At 35.1% G+C, this 26100-nt stretch overlaps 3 protein-coding genes across 5 annotated transcripts; 1 reads left to right on the top strand and 2 right to left on the bottom strand.

Moving 5' to 3' along the window:
- Positions 1-468: 468 nt before the first annotated feature.
- LOC111007970 (cytochrome c biogenesis protein family) lies at positions 469-5278 on the bottom strand. The gene is made up of 9 exons (XM_022280529.2): positions 5143-5278; positions 3777-4096; positions 3260-3479; positions 3057-3168; positions 2361-2633; positions 1787-2052; positions 1491-1647; positions 1275-1358; positions 469-935 (listed from the first exon to the last, which is right to left on the bottom strand). The coding sequence occupies exons 1-9, from the start codon at positions 5238-5240 to the stop codon at positions 783-785; spliced, it is 1683 nt and encodes a 560-aa protein (XP_022136221.1). The 5' UTR covers positions 5241-5278; the 3' UTR covers positions 469-782.
- LOC111007972 (Mitochondrial transcription termination factor family protein) lies at positions 5213-6125 on the top strand. The gene has a single exon (XM_022280531.2). It carries the CDS (start codon positions 5213-5215, stop codon positions 6044-6046), a length of 834 nt encoding a protein of 277 aa, XP_022136223.2. The 3' UTR covers positions 6047-6125.
- Positions 6126-7156: 1031 nt separating this feature from the next.
- On the bottom strand, positions 7157-24859 carry LOC111007968 (transducin family protein / WD-40 repeat family protein). Of its 3 annotated transcripts, XM_022280528.2 has the most exons (23): positions 24702-24859; positions 24256-24578; positions 22445-22548; positions 22024-22092; positions 21095-21155; positions 17724-17863; positions 14832-15021; positions 14380-14441; positions 13577-13665; positions 13040-13112; positions 12826-12885; positions 11835-11981; positions 11695-11733; positions 11496-11533; positions 10834-10920; positions 10429-10594; positions 10181-10255; positions 9254-9390; positions 8842-8918; positions 8311-8380; positions 8080-8145; positions 7507-7651; positions 7157-7428 (listed from the first exon to the last, which is right to left on the bottom strand). In XM_022280528.2, exons 1-22 carry the CDS (start codon positions 24759-24761, stop codon positions 7517-7519), a joined length of 2268 nt encoding a protein of 755 aa, XP_022136220.1. In that variant the 5' UTR covers positions 24762-24859; the 3' UTR covers positions 7157-7428; positions 7507-7516. The 3 variants fall into 3 exon arrangements, with proteins under 3 accessions (XP_022136220.1, XP_022136219.1, XP_087978690.1); XM_022280527.2 differs by having other exon boundaries at positions 7157-7651; XM_088122564.1 differs by lacking the exon at positions 10834-10920 and having other exon boundaries at positions 7157-7651.
- Positions 24860-26100: the final 1241 nt, after the last annotated feature.

Here is a 26100-nt window from a genome sequence, read left to right as displayed (position 1 = left end):
TTAATTTGAAAGAAATTATATTGAGAACTAGAAGTAATTTGTCTAGAACTCGTGACTAAGCCTATTTGTTTTGGGTTCTGAATGCGTAACTGCTCAGACATCATCATACCACCTTCTCTAATCGTAAAGCTACAATTAATTTATATATTAAATTAAAGATTGTGGTACTCTCAAATACTGTTTCAAGAATTGGATTACAATTAAATAATCTCTTTTACGATCTCAATATAACAATGCATCACTCTCTAGTATTAAAAAAACATGTCATTCACAATATTTGTTTTTATCTCATAATAAAATTAGCATTTGATCCTACATTAAAGAACTTCCTACACTTTTTTGGGCTGGAAGATAATATTTATCTTAGTTGTCCATAGCCATAGAAAAAAAGAAAAAAAAAAGTATGATGAAGCCAAATGCTCTTGGATGAGACATCAAGGGTTTTAATTTATTAAGCTTTCTATCTAATGACTCGAACTTAAGATTTGAATTAATCGTTCTAAGATAAGAACAATGTTTTTGTATTTATTTTTTACCCACTATGTTGTGTGTGAGTATATATATACATAATATATTATATTATATACAACGATCATTAATGAGTTGCAACATGGTGATAATGAGAATTATCAATTGGTAAATCCATCCTCTAAATATATAAGAAAAGAAGAAAACCAACTGTGATCTCAGGCCAAAATTGTTGATGTTTTGGGGTGCTCCTTTCTGCGCTTGGTTGTTAAGTTGGGCAGTGGTTGCTGTGATTTTGAGTGTTGGCTCAGGAACTAGCCATCATTGTAGTTCAAATCGTTCCGTGAAGGTTCGATGATTTCAGGAACCCGATCAAGCAAACGATCCATCTCGTCTGGAAATTCAACCTTTGCACGGTTTGTCTTACCTCCGATGATCACTACCGTTCCATCTTGTATGGCCCATATCTTTAAGATGAAAAAAACAATAAACAGAAATGAATGTACCATATCTATCTTTTGTTTCCAAACAATGGGAATGTTGAGTTGAAATTTTGAAAGATGGAGAACTCTAAGGAATGTATGGATAGTAGCAGAAGAACATTAAATAATAAAAGCTGGTTCTTAAAAATGATTTCTAAAAGCGCTTTTGCCAACTAAACTGCCAAACAGCCACCAAATAAGTGAACTATACTACAAGTAGCAAGCAGATTGATTGGAGAGATGCTACAGGTATTAAATAAACCATCTTAGTGAAGATTAGTAGTAGAAGTATCATCACAATAGCTTGAAGAAAAGCATATTTACCTGTGAATGAGAGAGATAACTGATACATGTTGTGAGCATTAGAGCACCAAATCCAGCATAAACAATAGGAACTCCTGGATCAGTCTAGAGAAAAAGTAAAAACAGAAGGTTTCAATGACTATACCACTGAAATATGAAAATGTAAAAGACAGATAGAATGCAGATTCGACATATTGGAGTAAAAACTACTAAACATATATGAGTAGAGACGTTTACCTTCAACTCCAGTCCAGTGCTGCCTATAGCATCAACTATTTCGATTTTTATACCGTTGATGTCGATAGGAAGCCTAGAGCTTGGACGTCTAACCCCAACAAATTTCCCTTCCAGGTCATACAGGACAATGGATTGCAAATCACGAGCAAGCATTGATCTGTAAATTCAAGTAAGGATAGCCACAAAAAGCTTCATGATTCACCCCCCCACGAATTTGTATAAATGTTTTTGGTGTTTTGCTTGGTAAATGTATAAAGCATCAGATGACCAGAAGAGTAAGAAAAGAAACGACATACATTCCCTTTACATCGGGTGCATCGACATCTCCAACTGGTAAGAACGTCCCATAAAGCTTCTTGTCTCCATTGATCTTTAGAGGAGCCACAGCCAAGTTAAAGGGTCCTTCATCATTCTTAAGTATTTGCAGAGCCGAAAATCCCCAATCAGTCTGGTATATTGTGAAGCCTCCATACCGTAAAGGGTTATTTACGCTGATTGTTTTCCTCATCACCTCTTTCCCATTAAGATCAAATAAAGAAAGATCACTATGAAACTGTTTCACCTGTAAAATCAGACGTTGAAGACTTGGAACCCAAGAGGCAAATTAACAGTTATGTTTTTTTTTTCTTTTTCTTTTTTGATAATTTTTTTCCAGATTAGATAGGAACCGATATGGTCTTAAACAAGATTCTCCCAGTGTAAAGAATAAACAGCATGCTGTTAAACATTAAAGCTGTCAGAACTTAAGCAACAAACTGAAAAATTAAGTACTCATTTAATCCTCCATCGTTCTTTTTCTTCAGGATATAACTCTGTCACTTTTTTTTTCAACTATTAATTTCTTCTCCTCTGTATGAAACCAAGACTTACTTCTCCACTGTCATAGTAGTCCATGTAGAACTTGTTGACATGAACTTCAGTATTGAAAGCTTCAGTAGGCATGGAGAGAAATCCACTCGGATTCAGAACATCTCCAACTACAAAATTCAGTCCCTGTGGAACTGTAACTGAACCTCTGAAGCTTCCGGTTGCACTGAGGGTTGCACCAGACATTATCAAAAGCATGGCCAGATGTACACCGATGGGTGCAAATCGTCCAGCTAATCCCTTGAAGGCATATAAAGTTGGTCCTTTAATAAATACCTGCAAAATTTATGGGTGATATCATTTGTAGAACAGCACGTTCGGTTAATGGAACTTGTGCAGCTAGCAACAGGAAGAAAACAAACTTGCTATGAGAAGTGGAATTTTGAGACCACATTTAGCTAGTATAAGAGATTTCTGATTTCATTCTAACACTGAAATGAACATGCGCAATATCTGAGTTCAATGCTGATTGAGTTACTTTCCATTATTTCAAGTAAAAGAAAGCATCAAAGTTCTCTACTCTTCGACAACTCAGGTTCAATATAATTGTGATAAACTAATATAAATCTTGACTCGGGCAGTTCCTAGTGTAAAAATTTAAAAACTCTCAAGCCCTGTTCTTCAAGAAAACACATTGTACTGAACACGAATAACTATATATTAAGAAACAAGAATAGATATTGAGTTATGAGTTATAACCTCATATCCTGCTCCCATTAAAATTACTCCCAGATCTTGAACTGATGCTCTGGGTAAAGTGTCTGAACATTCCAGCTTGCGGATAGCTTCAGCAGACTGCAAAAACTTCCATCTAGACACAAAAGTTGAATGTTCACAACACAAAGTCAAGGACTCAAGGTATATGAATGTCTGTGTCAGAGAGAGAGAGAGAGATTTCTTACCTTCTTGCAACCTTGACAAGAGGAATCTGGGTTGTGTAAGTGCATGCCATGAGTGAGACCCCAAGGAGAGCTAACATCCCTAGAAAAATGGTAGATGAGTACATATGGTCAAAACCAAGTGTGAGAATCCATCTCCAAGTGAAGAATCCCCACATAGGGTTATCTTCGGGGTACTTCTGGAAATAGAAATCAGGGGCCTCCCCTTGATCGATGAAAGTACCTGCAAAAGAATGCCAAACACGGTGAGCTCAGACTGATTTTCAGTAATAGGCCATAAACAGCTGATACAGCCAATGGTGTTCAAAAGGTAACTCCCTAGTCCCTATCATTATAAAATCTCATTTTAAACCAGAATACAAATAGTAATCCTAGTACAGAGAGGAGTACTAATATCATTTGATCTAGCAAAGGGAAAGAGCTTTGCAAATGCTCTGGGTAAGAACGAAAAGACCTACCTTATCCACCATTTATCAAAGTCGAAAGCATTAAAAAGAAAACCAAGCGAAATGGGTCATACCCAGAGCCATCAGAGCAGCGATGGTGAACATTTCTCCAATAGCCAAAGGCAAATTAGACAAAGCCTCCAAAATTCTTTTGGGCAATCTCTTCACCAGCTTCGTCAAGCCACTCCCATTTCCAGACTTGACTTCGGCTTCAGGATTTCCACTGTCATCACTATCCTCCGCAAGCGGCGGCGCTGCTTCCGAGAGCACAATCTTGTTGCTGGCATTCTTCTGCTTCTTGTCCTGCGATGTCTTTGCCTTACAAGTGACGCTGAGAGAGAGGCTTCTGCTGCAGAAACTGCGAAGTTGGGCGCCGCAGGGAGTGATTTGATGTCTGAAGGCAGAGTGAAGAAAAGGGGTTCTCAGAAAAATGGTCTTAGATAAAGATGGGTTTGGGTTGTTTAGAATCAAACCCTCCATTGTCGCAGAAATTGTGAAGTGGGTTTCCACTTTCTTGCCTTGTGAGCGTTAATAACGACCATAGCTGTTGGTTTATCCTCTGAAAGAGATCTTTTCGGCTCTATAGTCTTTTTACTTCCAAGTTGCTAGACTTGCCCAATCTCGTAATCTACTTTGATCATGGAACTTATGTACATAATTCTAATATTTTATTTTAATCTAATCCAGCCGTCTTCTAAGATACAGTTATATGTGCGGTGTGGGTTTCATCTCTACTCCAATTTCGAGGAAAATTTAGTAAAAAATATTTATAAAGACAAAATCATAGTGGGAATAAAAGATTCGCGTAATACCTGAGTTTTTTTCTATTTGGGATGTAGAGTTACTCTTTTACTATAAAGTTCTAATCCACCCAAGGTTCATCTTATCTAGTCACATAACTCGACAGATGGTGTATTTGTTATTATTCGAAAGGTTGATGATTCGATTTCTCAACCTTAAATTGACTCAAAAAGGGAAAAAAAATCATTCACTTTATCAGACTAAAATTGACTCAAAAAGGAAAAAAAATATTCACTTTTATCCGATTAATTTGACTTCAATACGTACCCACTTAAAAAATGTGTTGATATACAAAATTTTCTTTTTAAGAAACACAAATTTGAAATTATTATTCATTTATTAAATAATTGATGGCAATAAGACAATAAATACTAAATAGTATTTTTTTTAATACAATATATTGGGCGAATTGAAATCACAACTTCTTGATTGGAGTTGCAATTGCTTTGGCATTGTTTTTTTTTAGAAAAATCAATTTAAGTATTACTTACTAATATGTTATGATCTCTCCAATTTGAACTAAAAAGAACGAGTTTAAAAATTAAAATAGTTCAAAATTGAAAAATGAAATTTTAGACCTTGAAAAAAAAAGGCAGAAGATTAATATTTAAATTTTCAGTCTGTGAGAGATTGTTTCACCTTATCTTTGGGACTCGGGAGGAAGCCACAGCCATTGGCGCTAAAACCATAAGAAAACCCATCCAAATCAATGGCGGTTGGAGCTCTCTCTCGGCCATTCGCCGCCATTTCTTCCTTCTCCCACTCCACCACTCGCCGTCGCGGACCTCGCCGTCTTCCCTCCTCCTTCATCAACTTCCGCACTGCACATCACCAAAACCTTCGCTACCTCAAATCCCTCGGCATCCTCGACCCTCCAGCTCGCAAGTTCCAATCCCCCGACGCAGTCGATCAGATCCTCGCCACCGTCGATTTCCTCAAATCCAAGGGCTTCTCCGACCACGACTTCGCCCGTCTCGCCTCCTCGTGCCCTAATCTCTTCTCCCCCGACTTCGATCCCACCGAAATTGCCCCCGTCTTCGACTTCCTCGCCGCCGATCTCTCCGCCTCGGTCCAAGAATCGCGCGGCCTGATCCTCCGGTGCCCTCAGATCCTCTGCTCCGACGCCGAGCTCTGCCTCCTCCCGACGCTCCGATTCCTCAAGCAATTAGGGATCCGGAATCTGAACTCGCCGAGCAATTTGAACTCGCACCTGCTGAACACTCGCGTGGAGAAATTACGAAGCAAGTTCAGATTCCTGCAGGACATTGGATTGACGCACGAGGAGGCGGCGAGGGTTTGCGCGAGAATGCCGGCGATATTCGGGTACAGTGTAGAGGAGAATCTGCAGCCGAAGATTGAGTATCTGATGAAGGAAATGGAGAGGGAAGTGGAGGAATTGAAAGGATTTCCGCAGTATTTTGCGTTCAGTTTGGAGAGACGAATCGCGCCAAGACATTTGCATCTCAAACAGAGGAACGTTCGAATTCCGCTCAACAGAATGCTGTTGTGGAGTGATAATAGATTTTACACGAAATGGAAATGAAACTCACCAATTATGTTACGTAAAGAAAAATTAAATTGTATTATGAACTTAGTATATAACTTATAATTTCTTTTGCCAACTCGAGCTTTGCATATTACGGACTAAAATATAATTTAATTGGTCAAGATATAAGTAATCTCTTTTATGGTCACAAATTCGAATTTCTACCCTTTTTTTAATTATAATATTAATAATAAATAAATAAAAAGTCACAATTGTTCTTTCCCAAACAATGGCATTATGGTATATATGTTACAGGAAATTTACGGCCTACTTGCTAATGTTCTCCATTTTCAGTAAAGGCTAATATCCTCTATTTTCAATAAAAAAAAATATAATTAATGACACGAGACCCATAGATTAGAACCACTAAGAATATTTTTTTATATTTTATAATAAATTGAAAACAATAATAAGAAACAAAAAACTTATTTATGTTTTTTAAAATTTCTATATAATTTTGAAAATATTTCTGAAAAAAGATAAGACACGGAAAACATGAACAGATATTAAATGCTTAGATTTTTTAATAAAATAAAAAACAAAAAACAAAAACTTTACCAAATGCTTCCAAAGTCAAACTCTTTGTAGAGTAAAGTTTCACAATTTTTGACCAATCATGTGACATTACACCTTTTTCAAATTTTGTATAATAGACCTCTAAGCTTTTAAGAGTAAAATTAATCCTTAAACTTTAAATTTTATGTCTAATAAAATTATAAGTGTTTAATAGATTTGTAAACTCTCAATATTGTATCTAATAAATCTCAAACTTGAGATTTATAAAATTCATCGACATATTAAATATTAAATACGAAATTTAAAGATCAAAAGTCTTAGACAAAATTATGTAAATTTTACAAATGTCAAATAAGTAAAAAAAAAAAAATCTATTAGACACGAAATTAGACATGATGTTGAAAATTTAAGAAGCTATAATACTAGTTAAAATTCAAGAACTTTATCACACACCAACTATGAACTTGTAATTTAACCTACAATGAAAGAATCATCCATCAATGACAACACTTCAGCAAAAGCAATATTTTGGGAGAGGGTGATGGGGATAACTGTATTATATGATAATTTTTTTAAGGAAAATTCCAAAAATGCATTTGAATGGATTGACTTATTCCATTTCATTTTGATTTAGTATTTCAAATACTTGTTGTAAGTGTTCGACGTGGTCATCAACCTGAAGAAACTTATAAACTTTTCAAGCTAGCGTTAAGAAACTCTGCATTAGGCCGGGGGCATAAAATCGTCTATTACTCTTAAAACAGAGGGGTCCCAGCAGTATTCCAACCACAGTTGAAACACGCATCTCGCCACCGAGCTCGGTTTTCTCTCCGAATCCTCTTGTTCAGCCCCATCATTGGAATCTGCCGAGTCAATTTGCCGAAACTGTGGAGAGAGTACAAAAACTGAACTAGTGAAGTAATCAGTTGGGAGAAGAGTACCAGGTCATCTCTATTTTGTCAACAGTTCAATATCTGCTCCAACTTCAGCAATCTTGGAATCTTTAGAAGTCTTCGCTTTTCGGGCAATGCTCTGGACATCGAAGTCCAGTGCTGTTCTTTTCACATCATCACCACCTTCAAGCATCTACAGAAAAACACAGCAAAGTTTCTTTGAATTTGACCAATAAACAGTAAATAACTGATATCTTATATATCAACCATGCTTTAGGGTAAAGTACAGTACAGGTATAAAATTTCAAGCAGGTTCAGAGTTTTAAGTGATGAATCAGCAGAAAAGTAATTGGTTGTCTTAAACTCACAGGAAAATAGTTCCAAGGAAACATCGTTTTTTCTATGGAAAATCGAGCTTTCATCGAAATAAATGAAGAATATACAAGGTTATACCAAGATTAAAAAAAAAAAAAAAACAAAAGGAGTCCAAACGGAAGTTAATGAAGTAAAAAGAGTCTCCAATCCAAAATAATATAACTGATAATTACAAAAACCTTCAGAGGGAGGTTTCGACAAAAATTGTTACAAGGAAATGTAAGTGAAATAATAGTAAGAAAATACCATGGATCCAATGGCAACCAAGGCCCTGAACTTTGAATCAGCTTCAAGATTTTCCTCTTCTGCAATCTGCCAAAAGCAATTAATGGTATCATGATGCATGGAATCAAAAAAGTTCCCACAGAACAATGACCTGTAACATGTATCAAAGTCTAGTTTCCTCGAAGAACTAGAGCAGAAAGAAATCAGATTTATGTACGTATGAAATTGTGTGACAACGGAGAAACGAACTACCTCAAGCGCGGCTGAAAGAACTTGACCCAGACCATCAAGATCCTTCTTCTCAATTAACAACACAGCAAAACTGACGAGCCCACAAAAGAAAAGAAAAGGTGGAGCACTCATAGTAAGCCATCAACGTAGGAAAATAAAATAGTAAATCCAACTATGACAGCCAGATGAAGATGAAACATAGTTTTTTATTGAAAAACTGAGATTTCTTTGAAAAAGGGAAAGAAGGATGAAGAAACATATTTCACATATGGTATTTTGAAAATTCCTGTAACTATCCCAGATCCTCCATCATTTCCAACTTCTAAAATAATAATTAATAAGAGATGCTTTTTCTTCACGTAACTTGTAATTCTTTTCAATTGAATAATAGATTCTTCTCAATTAGAAATGGAGAAATGGAGAAAGGGGGATCTGTCATGATCAATGAAAGTAGACCACCTCATAAGTCATAAATCTAACGGTCACTCAAGTTCCACTTAATCCAACATATAAACAAAACATATATATATATATATATATAAATAGACTTACTTGAGGATCAATGTTGAAAAGGACAGTTGTATGGCCTTATTTGCAGACGAATAACTACTTGAAAACGCATCAAGAATCTGCATGATAATTTTTTTAAATGAATAGACAGACAAGGAAAATACCACTTCAGAGATTAAAAGTCCATCGCAGAAGCACAAAGCTAAATATTGAGTTTTCAGGTTTGACATTCCTGAGATCACGATAAATGTGTTATTTATTTTATATGAAGGCAATAAACCAATAAATTATTTCCTATCAGATTGAAGGTTGATAACCAGTGAGATGTATTAGTTTAGATGGATTCAGGACCAACTATTATTTAACAACATTATAAGACCCCATAGCACAACATAAACTAATCATACACAAGTATTTCGATCAGGTAAAATAAAATTAAGTTTGGAATTCGAACCTCACTACGATGTTTCTGTAACCAGTTGTAATAACCTGAATTCTTGAATAAATTGACCATTAGCCGAATGCTTGTTAGAAGATTTGCAGCAATCACAGGAGTAGTTGTAACTTTCTGAATCAGTTCCAGTAGAATATCTGGCAAAAATTCAAGGCTGCAAATATCAACATAAAGAGAGAATACTATATAATGAAGAAAAACACGGGCCTTGCTTGAAAATTTGCAATTATTTCTTCAATATTCAGAGTGTGTTTTGGCTCATAATCTCAAACTAGTTTCTTAAAGATGACAAAGAAAAATGGAAACTCTTTAAAATCAATGATGTATTTGTTTGTGGTATCCTAAAATTATTTTAAAAATAAAAGAGTTCTAAGAGTATATATGGTTCTTTAACAATCTTTTGATGGCAGTTTACTAGATAATATTTAAGTTAAAATTACTTTACTTTTAATGTTAGAAGAATTTTTATCTTGAACTTATGATTCACGAAATTATTTATTTTATTTATCAAAATTATAGTTGCTACTACTTGAAAGGAAAAAGTGGCATCCAGAAGAATATCTAATGTTAAAAACACTCCTAACGAGTGTTTGAAGTTATTGATAATTCTTCAATATTTAATAATTGGTCCAAGAATAGTATCTGCAATTTAAAAGAATCTACACAACCAAAAACATTTTTATGTACCCTTTTATTTTTCAGTTTTCACTCTTCCTGAATTAGTTATCAAACTTATGCTTAATTCATAAAACTTAAACAAATTTGGTATGGATAAGTTGCTGGACAATTGATCCAAAAAAAAAAAGTTGCTGGACAAGGATAGAATGATATGGATAACATAATTAAAATTGGTGAATCTGACTTTTGTTGTAGGTTATTGCGAATTGTACAAGGACAAGGGGGAAGCCTAAATCTTAATGTAATTACCATCAGAACCAACAAGCTTCAAAAGTAGTATAGCTCCGTCAGGGTGCAGAACAGTCATCCTCAGAATGTCAATAACTGTAGAACAAAGGGTGAGTGTCACTTGATCAACATGATAAAAACCAGATTCATTTAAATAAATAAAAAAAATTGGAACAAACACCAATATCAATTTTTAGCCACATGGACAAAGTAAAGGAGAGAAGGAGAAGTAGAAACAGAAGACAACCAGAATAGTCTTCTACAATTACCTGGAAACAATGATTCACGAGGCCATGATCTAAGCAACTTCAGTAACAATACAATATCAGCATCTGCAAATTTGGTAGAATGGTAATGTGATGTATCCTTCAAAATTTTGGCAATAGCATCAAGTCTGGAAACCTCAAGCTCTGGCAAAGCACAATTCTTTTTTCCCTTCAAAAAAATGAAAAATATGATTAATGAATATGGAAATCATATTTATCAAGGTACAATAATACAATTACAAAAACAATATTAAGTAACAACATTCAAAGAAAGAGTAGGTTTGGTTGCAAGTAATAAGATGGTATTTCATCAACCAGAGAGTTGCGACAGATTGTGTGTAGAAACTGGATAAAAATTGTACACTATTGTTAAAAAGAGGGAAATTAGACCAATATAGAGAAACCTACTGGATCGGCAAGCAGCACATTGTTGAACTCAACAATCTTTTTTAGTATCCCGTCAAACTGAGCAACATCAAACACAAGGACTCCTTTCTGGAATAGTTGGCGGGAAAAAAAAAACAAATAAGACACACACACAAGGAAAAATGGCCAAACTACTTCATCTAAGTAATGTAACTAGAAAAATAACCTTGATTAACTTGCATTAATAAAACCAAAAGGGGGCTTATACATCACGACCATAAAAAAACATAAGACTCGTGGTTCTTGTTCTAGCATAAGTATACAGCACAAACGAATTACTTGTGCCCAGAGGGAAATCTCAGCTAAGACGCCAGACAGATAAAAGTAAAGGTAAAGGTAAAATAGAATCATAAAACTCAGATGAGGGAGTTACTCCCAAAACACCAACTAGAATCTAGTTCAAAGAAATTATATCTGCTTTCTGCTATTGTCATATCCAGATTTTTTCTTCACAAAATGAGGCATAATTTCTTAAACAAAGACTTCGGGAGCTTCCAAAGTCATACTTAAAGCACAAAATTGATGAACCATCATACAAAGAGAGATGAACTAGCCTTTTCAATCAAGTGAACAATTACAGTTGTAGTGTACAACTATACAACCCAACCACAATCCCCAAACTTCAATATGACATGATATCATACCTTAGGAATGTGCTTGAAAATAGGTTTATTTGATTCAGCTGCCAAAAACAAGAATATTCAAATAGCAGAGGCTCAGAGTTCATAAAGACTATTAAGAATGAACAATTCTGATTTAATTTAAACTTGATTTTGATTTTTCAACATACGCCTCCTCAAGTACAAAAAGACATGTAAGTTGGCTTTAGAAAAGAGTGCATACCTGAAGCATTTGAAGGTCCACCAGGCACATAAGCACTGGCTGGTACAATAAACAATCAAAATCAGTTTCAAATTCCAACAGGATAATACCCCACAAATCAGCAATAATTTTTCATAGTATTGTGGAATAACACTACTCACAGCCAGTATAAGGATCACGAAACGACGAATCAAGGACAAAGTTCTTTTTCCCAGAATTTTGGAATATGAAATCAACCACTTGTTGCCGATAGGCAAGAGGAAGATTCTCTTTGATAAGCCACTTATCAGCAGTAGTATATGGGTCATCTGGAAAATTTTCATGGTTAGTTCTTTTTTTTTTCACAGTTGTTCTGCCAATCATCAAATACAACAGGTATGCATGCTTTCTATTGTAAAGAAATGCCATTACTACGACGCTACATAGCAAATATTGACATTTCTATATGGGTGAGTGCATTGAAATCTCATATGGTAGAAATAAAGCAACCAAGGAGTGGCTTGCCCCTACTATTACTACTACGAGAATTCAGAGTTTCGAGAGGTGAGCAGCATTTTTGGAAAATTCATTCGAAGTTTCAGTACAGCTGAAGGGCAACCAATACAGACTACCAAATTGAAAAAATTCAGTATTTCATAATGGGTTTAGCAATACAGACTACCTATTTGAAAAAGGCACTTGCTAAAGGGCAACCAAGAGTCCTCATGCATCACTGAAGAAATATTTATTAAGGTAGTTGCATAGAGGAGAATTGGCTGTCATCTGGGTAGAGAAAAATCAATAAGCTTATCCTTGATTGTTTGTATCAGCTTCAGATTCAAAAAGTTGTTGATAATTTTATCAAACGGTGTTCAGTTTGTCAACCATGCAAGTAAAAGAAACAGTGTTTGGTTTGTCAAGTATCTAGGTGGACCTCAACTAAAGGTTGTGATAGGAGAATCTAATAAACATTGAACAATACAATGTTTTCTATTCTTTAGATTAGTCCTCTCCACCCATAGAGGCCTTTAGACGTGTATTTTGGGGGATCAGCACCCAACCAAATACTTGAATTTTGAAAGCCTTCCAGTTCCACTATATTGGAATTCAAAATCTATTATTTCAAAACAAATGGAAAAGGCAGTAAAAATCATGGAAAAAAAAAACAATCACCTGCTAAATTGTAAGGCAATTTGCGAATAGGCTCGCCATCTCCAATATCAACATCAAATACTGAGCAAAAATTTGAAAGAGCAGTTACTCAGTTCGTTGAGAGTAAGCAAATGAAATTGATGTTATTAGAGAAACAAAATGAAGAAATGGTTAAATGTGAATTCTTAGCAACTGCAACGTGCAATTGATGTCACTAGAGAAATCAAATGCTAACCATAGTCATATTCAACTCCATCAAGAACATGATTCCTCCCGTTATCATCTGGTCCATCAACAACTTCACCAATCTACAAATTAAAGAACTCAGAAAAAGGATGCTTCAATTGTCATAAAATAATTCAGATGGCTGAAAAGCCTATATGCACAGATTTCAAATGTAGGACTTGCTTCTTATTAAAAAGTAATAATAGTGGTAATAATAACAGGGCATGCTAGAAGGGGTAGGCAATAGCCTAAGTAAATGAATGATTGCAAAATGCTAAACTTCTTCAATCTGTTAAGAAATTCAACAACTAAATCTTAAATTGGATTGTTATATGACGGTTGTAAGCATCCAATACTAAACAGTGTAAATGAAATAACAAGAAAGGAACATATAATTTGGCCCCAGAATAGTCAATTTCATTAGTCATGTAAACAAGAGAACGAGTCGAATAATTTGCCAAAGAAATGGGGAGGTATGAATAATATGATTACAAAAGAAAACAAACGGACATTGCTCATATAGAGACAGATCTATAACAAAATTTACCTTATCCCATTTATAATCTTTTGAATTCCATGAATAAGCAACACCATTATCTCCCTCTCTGATAACTTTTGTCTGTCCATTGCTGGTTCCTGATCTCAAGATGATAAGAATATATTAGAAATTCAACCGATGCTGTTGAACAAAGCAGATTCCAAGTTAACTCAAAGGGTTTATGGTTAAGGGGAAAGTATTCAGTTCCATATTATCTACAACATATTAAAAAAAGAAGATTAAAACGTTTAGAATGAAGTAAGCCACCAACATCTTCAAACTTGGATAAACAATCCATAACACTATTCTATACTTCATAAGAAATCTAATTTTATATTTACATAAAGAATGTACAATACATTTTTTTTTTTTTGAAATCTGTGTGTCCAGGCCAGCTTGCGCGCATCTCGACTAATCACGGGTCAACCACCTGACCCTACTACATTTGGTTGACAAGGTAACTCGTAGGATATTAAATCCTAGGTAAGTGGCCACCATAGTTTTGAACTCATTCCCTCTAAGTCCTTTGCTATTTACATTGGCCCTCATTGACCACTTGAGTCATCCCATGATGGTTAAATACATTATTAAAAATACAATATTTGAACATTTCATTTGTGATGCAAAATATTGCAAATTTTGTAAAACCAACAAGTCATGCAGAAAGTGACTCAGCTATTATCCACATTTGCAATGGCAAAAGCCCCACCCATCCATTTAGAAACAAAGATTAAAAATAGGGGAAAAGGAAAAAGGGTAGAGAAGTGGATAATATCTTGGTTTCTTATAAAAATGAAACATTGTCTCCAGACCTGGAATTTGTAAAGCTTCCATCCCTGGTAATTCTTCCAGTTTTAATCCTCCAACCCTCTTCCTAACACAAGTGAATTAGAGAGAACTCAAGAAAGACAAGATTGATGGTCAACATAACAATAAAGGTATACATAAGGTATCGTGACTGAAGAACATCTAAAATAAAGGTATACAATATACATAAGTCGCTAAATTAATACAGAGAATCATATGGGAGGCAGCACTAAAGAATAAATTCCGTACTGACATTATTATAGTCTATAGATATGCCTAGAACCATTTCTTTGCATCCAATGAGACCATAGAGAAGGGTGAAGAGAGATTAATAATAAAGGATTTTGAAACTTCCTTTTTTTCTTTCTTTCTTTCTCCTTTTTCTTTTCTTTTTTTTTTTGGGGGGAGGGAGGGGGGGTGGATTTGTGTGTGTGTGAATGTCTGAATTCAGGGGTACCTCTTCAACTTATACTGGGACAGACTGGAAGCAAATGACTCCAATTCTTGGGGCTCTGCAATTCTTTCCTGAACTGCAGTCCAGACACGTACTACTCCGTCTGAACAAGCTGTGACAATATCTCCATTTTCCAAAAACTTGGCATCCCAAACACAACCAGGATGCTCAATGCTCTGGACACAAAATCCATCTGCAACACAAACAATCCAACTTATTTCAATTGCTTGCTAAAACTCATAAATCAATACATCTTTTCTTTTTCGATGAGAAACGCACTTTTGACAAAGCAAAAATTACCAAGTAAAGTCCGAACTCCAAAGGACCGATTATAACAGCAAACTACATATTCCCTTAATAATTATATAAAAATCCACCTCAACTTAAATTTATATTAAATTACAAATTTGTCCCAATGGTTTGAGCTTAATTTCAATTTGGTTCTGAAATTTGGTCCTCATGGTTTCAGAAGTTCTAATTTGGTCCTTATAGTTTGGTGTTAGTTTTAATTTTGGTCTCTATAACCAGGTCAAACTTCACAAATCATCCCAACTAGTACGTGACATATTTTCAATTTATATAGTAATGTGTTTCTGTTTTTTATTTAGCTAATTGTGTTAGCTTATTATATTATGGTTCCAACAGAGTAAAAAATTGGGGGGGAATGTGGGATTTCGAGTGGATAAAAAGGGTTTGAGAATAATTTGTAATTCTTATGAGATAAACATTAGCCTGCAAGAGGTGAATGAGGAATTGAGGCTAGAAACTTAATATGGAATTGAGGTGCATACACAAACCGAGGTTTCATTTGGTTGGTTGGAAATGGGCATCTTTGCCCTCAAATTATGGAAGCCCTTTTGATGACGCAGTTTGAAGATTTATGTAGGAGGGAGAGGCTTTATGGAGAAAAGTTAGTGTAGCCATTTATGGAGAGCATTTGGGTAGGGTGGTAGGGTGGACGCAATTATGGTAGAGTGTGGTACAACATTGCCAGTGATTTTTTGAGTTTTAAATTTGTGAATGGCAAAAAGAATTTGTTTTTAGGAAGATCCTTTCAGTCCATCTTTCACAAAGTTCTTGGATCTTTCAGACTTTCACAAAGGTTGTTGGATTTTACTTAATTCCATCAAGAAAGGAAGTCTTTATGGATTATTGTTGGGTGGATGATCAGCTGACTTGGGACTTGGGTTTTAGAAGAAGGTTTTTCAATATGGAGATGAGTAGCTAGATGGCTCTCTGGGAGAAAATAGAAATATGTCATTTAAGAGATGGGGACAATGGTGATTTGGGGACCCTTATTCTTCGGGAAAGGTTCTTTTCAAAATTGCCTTTCCTAAATTTTTCGACGACTACTCCTAAGATTCAATTCCCTCTATCAAGGCATTTGAGGTTTTTCCATACAGTTCGAGTGGAGTGGTCTTCCACCCACAAGCTTGTTCCTCATTTTCACCAGCCTCTCAGTCCATCGGAACAGAGGAGAGAAGTGAAACAAGGCCCTCCCCAGTCCCCAGGGTTTAGGGCATTTGAAGTTTTAAAGTTCCAAAGAAGGTGAAATTTTCTTGTGGTAGGTTGCTTATAGGAGCCTAAATACTTTAGAGCTTCAAAGGAAATTTGCAAATAGGGTTTTGTCCACTTCGATCTGATCCTTGTGTTCTAAGGATCTCTGTGTTTAGGTTTTAATAGATGCTTCACAGTCCATGCCACACTTGCCTCATTTTGAGAAGAAAGATGTCATTTCTCTATATTTCTATAACAACTCTTCTCGGCCATTAATATAAAGGAAGACTAGAAAGTACCAAATTAGAGCACACAAGAGTGAACAACTTCTATTCATGTTACTAGCTGAAAAATGCCTTATTTTTACTAAAAAGTCGACAAAAACTAGAACATAGAACCATTTTATAGTCCACAAGAGTAGAACCATTTTATAGTCCACAGGATTTGCAGAAAAGTATAGAGTGAGGGACAAGAGTGACAGCCAAAACGAAATCCATTGAGATTTTTTTAAGAACCCTTGGTGTTCTAATTTTTTTTGTAACATTCAAATGCTTAAAAAAATTGTTTTAATAAAGAAGATAACCACAAATTTTCGGAAGGGAGGACATACTGAACTTATATCCATTAATGTAGGTTGTTCAAAAGCATATCCACTAATATATAGGGACAACTCTTCAGAATCTTTGGTGTGCCACGAGTTTCTGACAAAAAATCAACAGGTAACATATTTCAGTTACTCTGTGCTAGAACTTAAAAATCGAGCTAAGATTTTATTTTTAAAAATGCTATAAAGGCAGTTTTTCATAACATTTGGAATGAAAGAAACCAAAGATTATTTCAAGAAAGGGTTTCGGAGTGGGTGGATAGAATGAGTTCGGAAAAAAGACATGTTGCCTTTTGGAGTCTGGCCTCAAGTTGCTTTAGTAATTACTCTCTCGGGGCAACTCCTTCAAGTTGGGGGTATTTTTTGCAACAACGTTTGGCTTTCTTGTCAATTTTCCTTGGAAAGTTTTTTTCTTGGTTCCTTATTTGTAATTTTTCAATGTTCCATGAGAAGTTCTATTTCTTGTTTATTAAAAACCCTTGTCTCTATTTTTCATCTTGTTTTTGATAAGACACATTGTACAAGTGTCCAGAGCAAATGGCGTCATCGAAGCTTTTTTCCCTTTATTTGAATCATAGAAATACCTTAACCCTGCCACATGTCAACTATCAGGTTATATTAGTTCAATATTCTCACAACCACTTTTAACAACATATTTGACAAGAATCAGAGCTTCACTCTAGAATTAGATAACCCCATAAATCATATTTTCATTGCCTTAACCAGGAACCTTTGAGATAATTCACAATAACATTAGATATAACAACTGACAACTCCAAGATAGAAGTAGTGACCTTTCCATATCTTTGCCGAACAATCTTCACTCCCACTAACAATAAGTCCGGAAGCATGTGAATCCACTGAGTACACAATGGAAGTATGACCAACCATCTCCATCAATGTTTGACCACTTAGTGCCCATAACCTAATGGAACTGTCAGCATAAGAGAAGAAAAATCAAATCATTATCCTTGTTCATAAAATATACTTAAATCAGGAATGTAATAGATGTTAATATTCCCTTCATGTGAAATGGAAAAAGTTTTACAGCTTTAGAGAAGGTGATGTAATAGATCCTTTTCTAATTTATATCCAGGAAACAATAATTTTTTTTTATAAGAAACTGAACTTTTCATTGAGACTAATGAAAACAAAAAACATATACACGAGCACACAAAAACAAAAGCCTTGAAAGAGGAGCCCGACCTAGAGAAAGGGTTTCCAATCCAATAGAATGGAACCTATCTGATAATTACAAAAAAGCTTAGGAATATCTAGGAAACAATAATTAAACTTGAGGAATAATCTGAAATTCTCCATTTACACAAACCAAAAGAAGCCAGAAAATGGGTTTTATATTAAACTGAATGTCTATCCTCCACTCTTATCCAAGATCCTACCATTCCTCTCGCATTCTTCTCCACAAGATATCACTATTAGCAATCTTCCAACGAGCAAAGACTAAAATTTTCTTGGAATCCTTCAGTTGCCAAATTTTTCTCATTAGATAAACATAGTAAGATCAACATATTTCTTGAGTTCAGTAAAAAATAAATATAAAGTTGGGCTGGTCGGGTTTTTTATTATTATTTTCTTTTATAAGAAACAAAGGAAATGTATTCAAGAACTTGGAGCCCAAAAGAGTGAAACACAACCTAATGGCGGAGGGTAGAGAGATCATAGTTACAAAAATCTTGTATAATAAAAAAAAGATAGTTACAAAAAACCTTCATGTGGATTGAAGCCCACCAAGAAGCTGTATCCTTAATATTCACACTAATAGAATCGAACAAGACCAACTTCTCCTCGAAAAGTTTACTATTCCTCTCTTTCCAAAGGAGCCAAAGAAGAGCCCTCGCCACACGGTTCCAAAGGACAAAAGTTTTTCCTTTAAGAGCGGAGCCCCCAAAACCTTCTGCTATAAAAAACCATCCATGTTCCTGGGAAGACAAAAAGGGAGGTCTAAAAGTGATGCCACAGAGACAAAAAGAGAGGTCTAAATGCCCTTAAAGTCATCCACCAAAGGATGTTCCCATATTATTGGCATATTCTTCTCATCCTCCGATTTCAAAGCCAATTGGGAGTTCTTGGCCCTTTGTAGATTGTTGAATCCAAAGGAGACATTTTCACAGCTCCAGGGAAAATCTGTGCAACAATAGATAGACTAATACGTGACTTTCTTTCAAGGGAGCCAATGAAGAAGAAGCTTGCACCTTGTCAACTGAAAATAGTTACTGTCGAGGGCTTGCTAAAACAGAGGACCTAAACAAAGCCCTTCTTGTCAAATGAATTTTAAAGATTCCACGAGGTAGGCACTGCATTTTGGATAGATGTTATAGAAGGTAGGTACTCTACTATTGCGTTTGGAGAACTTTCTTCTTTATGCACGCTAGCTTAAAAATTCCATGGTTCAGCATTGAAAAACTCAAAGATATTTTCTACGGCCGCACCACCCTCAGCAGTGGGATGTGAGCAAACACCTCCTCTTCACATGAGGATTGGTCTAGACGAGGTATTTTAAAAGCCCATTTACCCTCCATCTTTGCTCTCTCCACTCAGCAAAATAGTTGTACCTTTGATCTCTAGGACAACTAGAAACTTGGCCAACTGGAATGATTTAACCAACATTTTCATCAGTAAGATGTTGAGCCACTTACTGGATTGATTCTTTATGGAACCTTCCTCTTGGAATCCCTCCGACGTCCTTTACTTCTTAGAATCAGCTATTGCCTCTACTTTTTGTAAGGCTACTTGGAGTTTAAAGGCTTCTTCTAAAAGGTGCAAAATTTTCTAGTGTACTCTAACCTTGGCAGTATTATCAGACAATGGACAGGATCCATAACCACAAGAGTTCTCGACTATGGCCATCTTTCCGAACTGGTGCGTCCTTTGTAAGCATGCAGAAGAGGATATGGGCTATCTCGTTCTAGCCTGCTCGATCACCAGTAGCCTTTGCATGTGATTTTTCCCAGAGTTAAAATTGAATTGGATCCACATTGCTCAATCAAGCTCTCCCTTTTCAGCTATTCCACCCAGAAATCAGTCCTTTGGCTCTAACCAAAAAATTTTGTGATCCTAGAGACAAACCCAAAAAAACGATGCCACCAACATGCAAATAACTGTGTAGAAAATGGCTCCAATCCAAGAAAATAAGACCCAATGAATAATTATAAAAATCTTTGGAGACTGATGCCCAAAGAGAAGTATTAAACGTGGCAAGAGATGGAACATCCTACAAGAGAACATCCTACAACATCTCTTGAAACCATTAAAAGATCCTATTATTTCTCTCTATCAAAAGTCCCCAACAAAACTTCAAAAAATGATAGCATGCCACGAGATCCAACCCAAAGACCTCCTCCAACATAGAACTACATTCCCCATTTCTAGTAAAAAAAAAACATCAAACAACTCTGTTGGTCCACCTTTTTTTCCAGCAAAATCATACCCTATCAAAACTTAACTTCTTGAAAATTTTGGAATTCAAGGGCATTGAAAAAGCTCTACTAAAGACCATTCCAGCCATTTCACCTGCTTTTGAAACAATCTATTACAAAAATAAAAAATAAAATGAGAACTCTCTCCTCCTCCAATTTGAACTCAAAACCCAGGAACAAAATACAAAACTAATGGAAGATTAGTTATTTTCCATGCTTCAACTCCTAAACTGTATCATTTAGCCTCAATTTTAACAGTTTAGAGGGAGGGAAACGAGAGAGGAAGCAAGAGAGAATAGTTGACTTTGTTGGTACTCTAACTTTATGATAATGACTTGTATTCCAACATTCTATCCTTCGGCTATGATACAACAGTGTACTACTCATGTTAAAGTTGAACTCTACTCAAGACACGTGTCTTTATTTTGAAGCAAACAATTGAAACTAGAAATTTACTTTCAGTGCTCATTTAACTGAAAACATTGTTCTGAAAAGAAAAAAGAGTTATATTGTATCTTCGAAAGGTGCAGTCTTTTAGTATGATAATCTAGCATGATACCAATGGATTTTTCAATTATTCAATCCACTAATTAGACAGACAACGACAAGTAAGTCCTCCATAAATAAAATTATATCCCAAAGACAGAATTCATATTTAAGCAAGAATAAAAATAGTAAAATTATTAAAAAGTATAAGAGTATACACTGATAAATAGGTATAGATTTACCCATCATGAGATGCAGAGAGCACTCCCATATCAGACATCACTGACAAACCTCGGACCGTATCTGCAGAAATAAATACAAGGCATGAGAACATGTTTTCCTGCTAACAAAAGTATAAACAAGAAATGTAGAAAAATTCATCAATTGATAAAATTATATCACGGGCTGAAAAGTGAAATAAAATATACTCTATTTTTGTCCACAATCCACTGAAGAATTTTTTTTTTTATTGATAAACTGGAGATTCATTCAAAATAACAGCCAAAGCCAACCAAAGAACAACCTAAAGGACAAAGGAAATGCCCTACAATCCAAGTTAAAGACGAATTTTGAAGATTTCGGAGATCATGAGTTTATATAAGACTGAAGAAAGGTAGGTTGTGACGGCAGGATTTCTTAACCAAAATTTCCAGATATGAAATAGTCACTTCTAGAATTGATCTTTCACATTTAGCTTCATGTCCCAACATAATAGTTACTTATTACGATAAATTAGAAGGAATAAGAAGTAAATTTGTAGTTTATATGTGAATGAGGAATGGAATTGGTACAATTTGTAATAACTGAAACAGTGGAGCCAAGTCAACTTTAAAAATAAAAATAATCAAAATAAAAAAATCAAGTTTAGAAATAAACACATGATTTTAGATTAAGTCTTGGTAATTAAAAAACATCAGATTAAATACCCCTTGAGAAACCCTTATAACATTCCTGCAGTTAAACCTCTAACCTTCAAATCCAAAATCTGGTGCAAAGCCATACATCACACTTTATATGAAAATATCAAGTTTAATCAATTTACTCACCATCATAAAAATATAAAAATTATATACAAGAAGAAAATGAAGATACCATAATTCCAAATAATAATCCACCACTTGCAACTTAAAAATTAAATGCATATGCATGCACACAGGGGGGGAGACTAAACCTGTATGTCCCGAAAAAGTCTTTAAACATGTTTTCCCTCTCCAAAGCTTCAAACTTGCATCACTTGAACCTAGACAAGAACAGGGAAAATATAATACAATCAGAGCCTAAGATGAAAGCCAAATACTTTTGCATTTGCCCATGGCCATACATAAGACTAACAAAGTAAAATAACCTATATCATTAGAATGAAACTGTCATGAGGAAGAATCAAAGAACAAAGTCCAACAATATGTAAATTGTTACCAAAATATTACAGTTTGAAATGCAACATAAATGCCACTCTAACAAAACAAGGCTCAAAGCCTCAATCACAGTGAAAGCACTCATATTTGAAACCATCATATACGAAGGCAGAATGAGGAAAAAGCTAATCTAAATTCTATGATAACTACAACTCCAGTCCCCATTTGAAGTGGTACCTGAGACCAGCTCGCCTGATGGAAGCTTTATAACTGATTGAATGGCAGCATTATGAGCACCCCAAAACTCCATCACTTTGCCATTTCTCCATCTCCTTAATGTACTGGAGTTAAAGAGCCAATATCACACATTTTGTCTTATAAATTAGAACAATGCAATTAGAGTGTCTCAAAGCAAGATGGTTTTCAAGTTCCTCAAACACTAGGCTGCAAAACTACATCAAAAAGATTTGTGCACCAATTGAAAATCAGCTTCAGTTTCGATGAAGGCTAAATCAAAATTAGAACTGTGTCCAAGCATGCATGTTTATTTTTATTATTTTTTTTTATAAGACACGGAGAATTTCATTGTCAAAAGAACGAGATACAAAGGAGGGGGAAAAAACATCCCCAAACCAGCCCCCAACTACCAAAAGATTCCAATGGCATTGAAATTTACAAGGCTGTAATTATTATTTTTTAAGAAACAAAAATTTCATTGATAAATGAAAGCATCAAATGAAACTGGGGAAGTTACATATGAAGTCTTCCAATGGGTACAACGCATGGTAGTACCATAACTACAAAAAGAATTGTTAAGTTCATACTCAGAAATAGCTACAATATAAACCAACTTTTATTAATGATGAATGACAATGTTCAACATCATTAGATGGCTATCTGCTATTTTCCTTTAAAATTTTAAAAAGAAAAAGAAAAAAAAAATTAATGATGAATGAAAATACAAAAGATACTGCCTACAAACAAAATAAACCGCCCGAACAAGAGCCGGCAAAACAAAAAAAGAAGTTGCAATTGTTGACAGTAAAAAGATTAGTGAAATTATATATAAATGAATTTTTGTGTGTGTGTGGACAAGAAACAATTTCATTGGAGTTGTGAGCATAAGTTTTAAACAAAGCCAAGAGCGGGCAAGAGAGTGATCGTGCATGTAGAATACTCAAGCTTCCATCGAGTAGAAGATAAGTGGCTTGATTTGAAGGAATCACTTTCAGTACAATGGAACCAAAAATAACTCCTGAAAAGAGGGTGAGACAAGCTTTACCCTACAACTTCTCATTGTTGAGAGTAAAATCACAGTGATACATAGTCTAAGATAATTGTATCATGACACAGCGCCGATAATCGTTAAAGTTGCAACTAATTAAGAGAAACAGCCCAACTCCATTGTTGACACCTAAATGGAAAAAAACACTACAACACGTACCAATTCATTTAATCTAAAGCAAAATTCTAGAAAAACCTTCTTCTCTTCACAGTTCACACTCAGTCGTTAAAGACCCTCGATGTTGGACAAGTTAAGTCTTTTTGTATGTTATGACTTTTCAAGATAACTTACAATATGCAAGTGTGAACGTTTTCTTCCAAAAGGAAAAGCCAATTAGGTACTCTACTTCAATACCTCCGAATAAATTGCATTAACAACAATATGCAACGTGAAACTAACGTGTAAGATCCACCATATAGATCCTTTTTTTTCCTTGGTATTTTGTAATTTTAACACCCAGCTATTCCAGGACTCCGTACATGACATATTAGTCTGAAACTAGCAATAGGCAACTACGAGTCGACAGGCAACTATGAGGAGGAAACTCATATCAAAAACCCTTCCAAATAAAAGAGAAGATGTATGAGATCAACATCCTACCGTTCAAGAACCTCAATATTCGGGTTCTGTCTGTTGCAAATTGCAATAGATTTCATCAACACTAAAAAAAACCCACCAAATCCTCTAAGGAATATATTTTGCAACACCTTGTAAAATTTATTCCGAAACCCAGTGGACAATCACAGCTCAGAAATCAAATTACCAGTCAACAGAGGATGACACGATGTCACCATTATCCAAGGCGATGCCAGTTACTTGCTGCTGATGGCCCTGAAGCGTCCGCACCTTCTCACCCGTTCTCAAGTCCCAAACAATGACGAGTGTATCCATGCCACCAGACACAATCCCCCCCTCCGGGAACTCCTCGTCCGGCGAAATCCAAACCAAAGGACCCACAAAACTCGTATGCCCCAGCAAGATTTTCGATTCTACATACTTGCGTCCATCCAAATTCCAAAACCTCACAGTTTTGTCCCTCGACGAAGAGGCTATCCCCGCATTCCCGCACACGCAAATCCCCCGAACCTAATTATCAAGTTCAGCAGGAATTAGCCCAACCACTACCTTCTATAAACGCGCAATTCGAAAACGATGATAACTGAGAAAGCAATTAACAGATCAAATAAGAGAATGTAATTGAGCTCTTACATCATCTTCATGGCCCGTGAGCTCGCACCGCAATTTGTAATCGTTGAAATCCGTCTCCATAACAGCCTCAGACGGACAAAGAGGAAGCAGCAGATACGGGCTAGTAGAGAAGAAGGTTCTTGACACAGAAGTATCTTGTGCGCGAAGTCAGTCTCGATTCCCCTTCTTTATATAGTCGCCCCGCGATTAGGGGGCATTTTGATTTAACAACGTTTTTTATTTTTATTTTTCTGATTTATTTTTCTTTATCTGATTTCTTTTTCACTTTTTTTTCTTTTTCATTACTGGATTTCTTTGGATTTTTTTTTAAATAATGTTTTTATTTACACTTATTTTAAAAATAATGCGACACTAAATCAAATTAAATAAAAAATACTTGTTTTGAAACTTATTTCAAAAATAATACTTTTAAAATTGTTGAGTCAAAGAGACAACCATGTCATTTTAAGTCGTTGATCGTGTCTTGAAAAAATCATATTTATATTATATAATAATATTTGGTTTTTCCTAAAAAATAATAATATTTGGTTTTTCCTAAAAAATAAATGTTCGTCAAAATGCATGGTCGTTGATCGTGTCTTGATTTTTTGAAAGGATTACTAGGTAGATGATTATGAGATTTGAACTCATTCCCTCTTAATTAACTCTAATCTCTTTAGACCAATAAATCACCCATGATGGTTAAATGTATTTCATTTTAACTATTAACATTTGAAATCGTTTCTAAACAACCTCATTAGCTTCTCCATTGAAATGTAAGATAAAAATATAATACGATAATTAGCTGAGAAATAAAGGTTACACATGAACATACTTTGGTGGTGAGATGTAAAATAATTGAAATGTTTTAATCACATTTAAAATTATCTCGATTATAGTTTGGTTGAAATTATAGGGTCGGGAAGTCACATTGATAAAAATCATAACCCTATTCAACTCAAACCTTGGAAAAGGTGTTGGAGACAGGAGTAGAGAGAGATATTCATAATTCACGAGAGAAATAGGCTTATGAGATAAATTTTGAAAAATAGTAGGTCGATTGAAAGCATAGGTATATAGATGCTAAGAGTGAGAGAGAAGATTTGACCCATGAAGAAAGATAATTTTCATCATCAAAGAAATCAAAGAAACAACGGTCTCTAAGTTTGATCATCTTAAATTTTTGAGTTCATCTCTCCCTTCATTTTCTTCATGCCCTAACATTAATTCTCGACAACTGATCATGAGATAGGGACCTCACATTTCATATATCCTAGGTGGTCTACTTACTTCCTGAAAAAATTTGGTTTCCCCCATCTTTTGATTATGAGAGGATAAATAATATTTTACCCTAACCTCCAAATTTGTTCGTTTGCTCCTTAAATTATACAACATAATTGAGACGTGGCTAAGACTCTTT

Source organism: Momordica charantia (assembly GCF_013281855.1).
Source record: "Momordica charantia cultivar OHB3-1 chromosome 4 unlocalized genomic scaffold, Mcharantia_2.0 BLBB01000004.1, whole genome shotgun sequence".
NCBI classification, from domain to species: Eukaryota; Viridiplantae; Streptophyta; class Magnoliopsida; order Cucurbitales; family Cucurbitaceae; genus Momordica; species Momordica charantia.
Note: the sequence above shows the minus strand (reverse complement) of the source record. Positions and strands in the feature narration are given on the sequence as shown.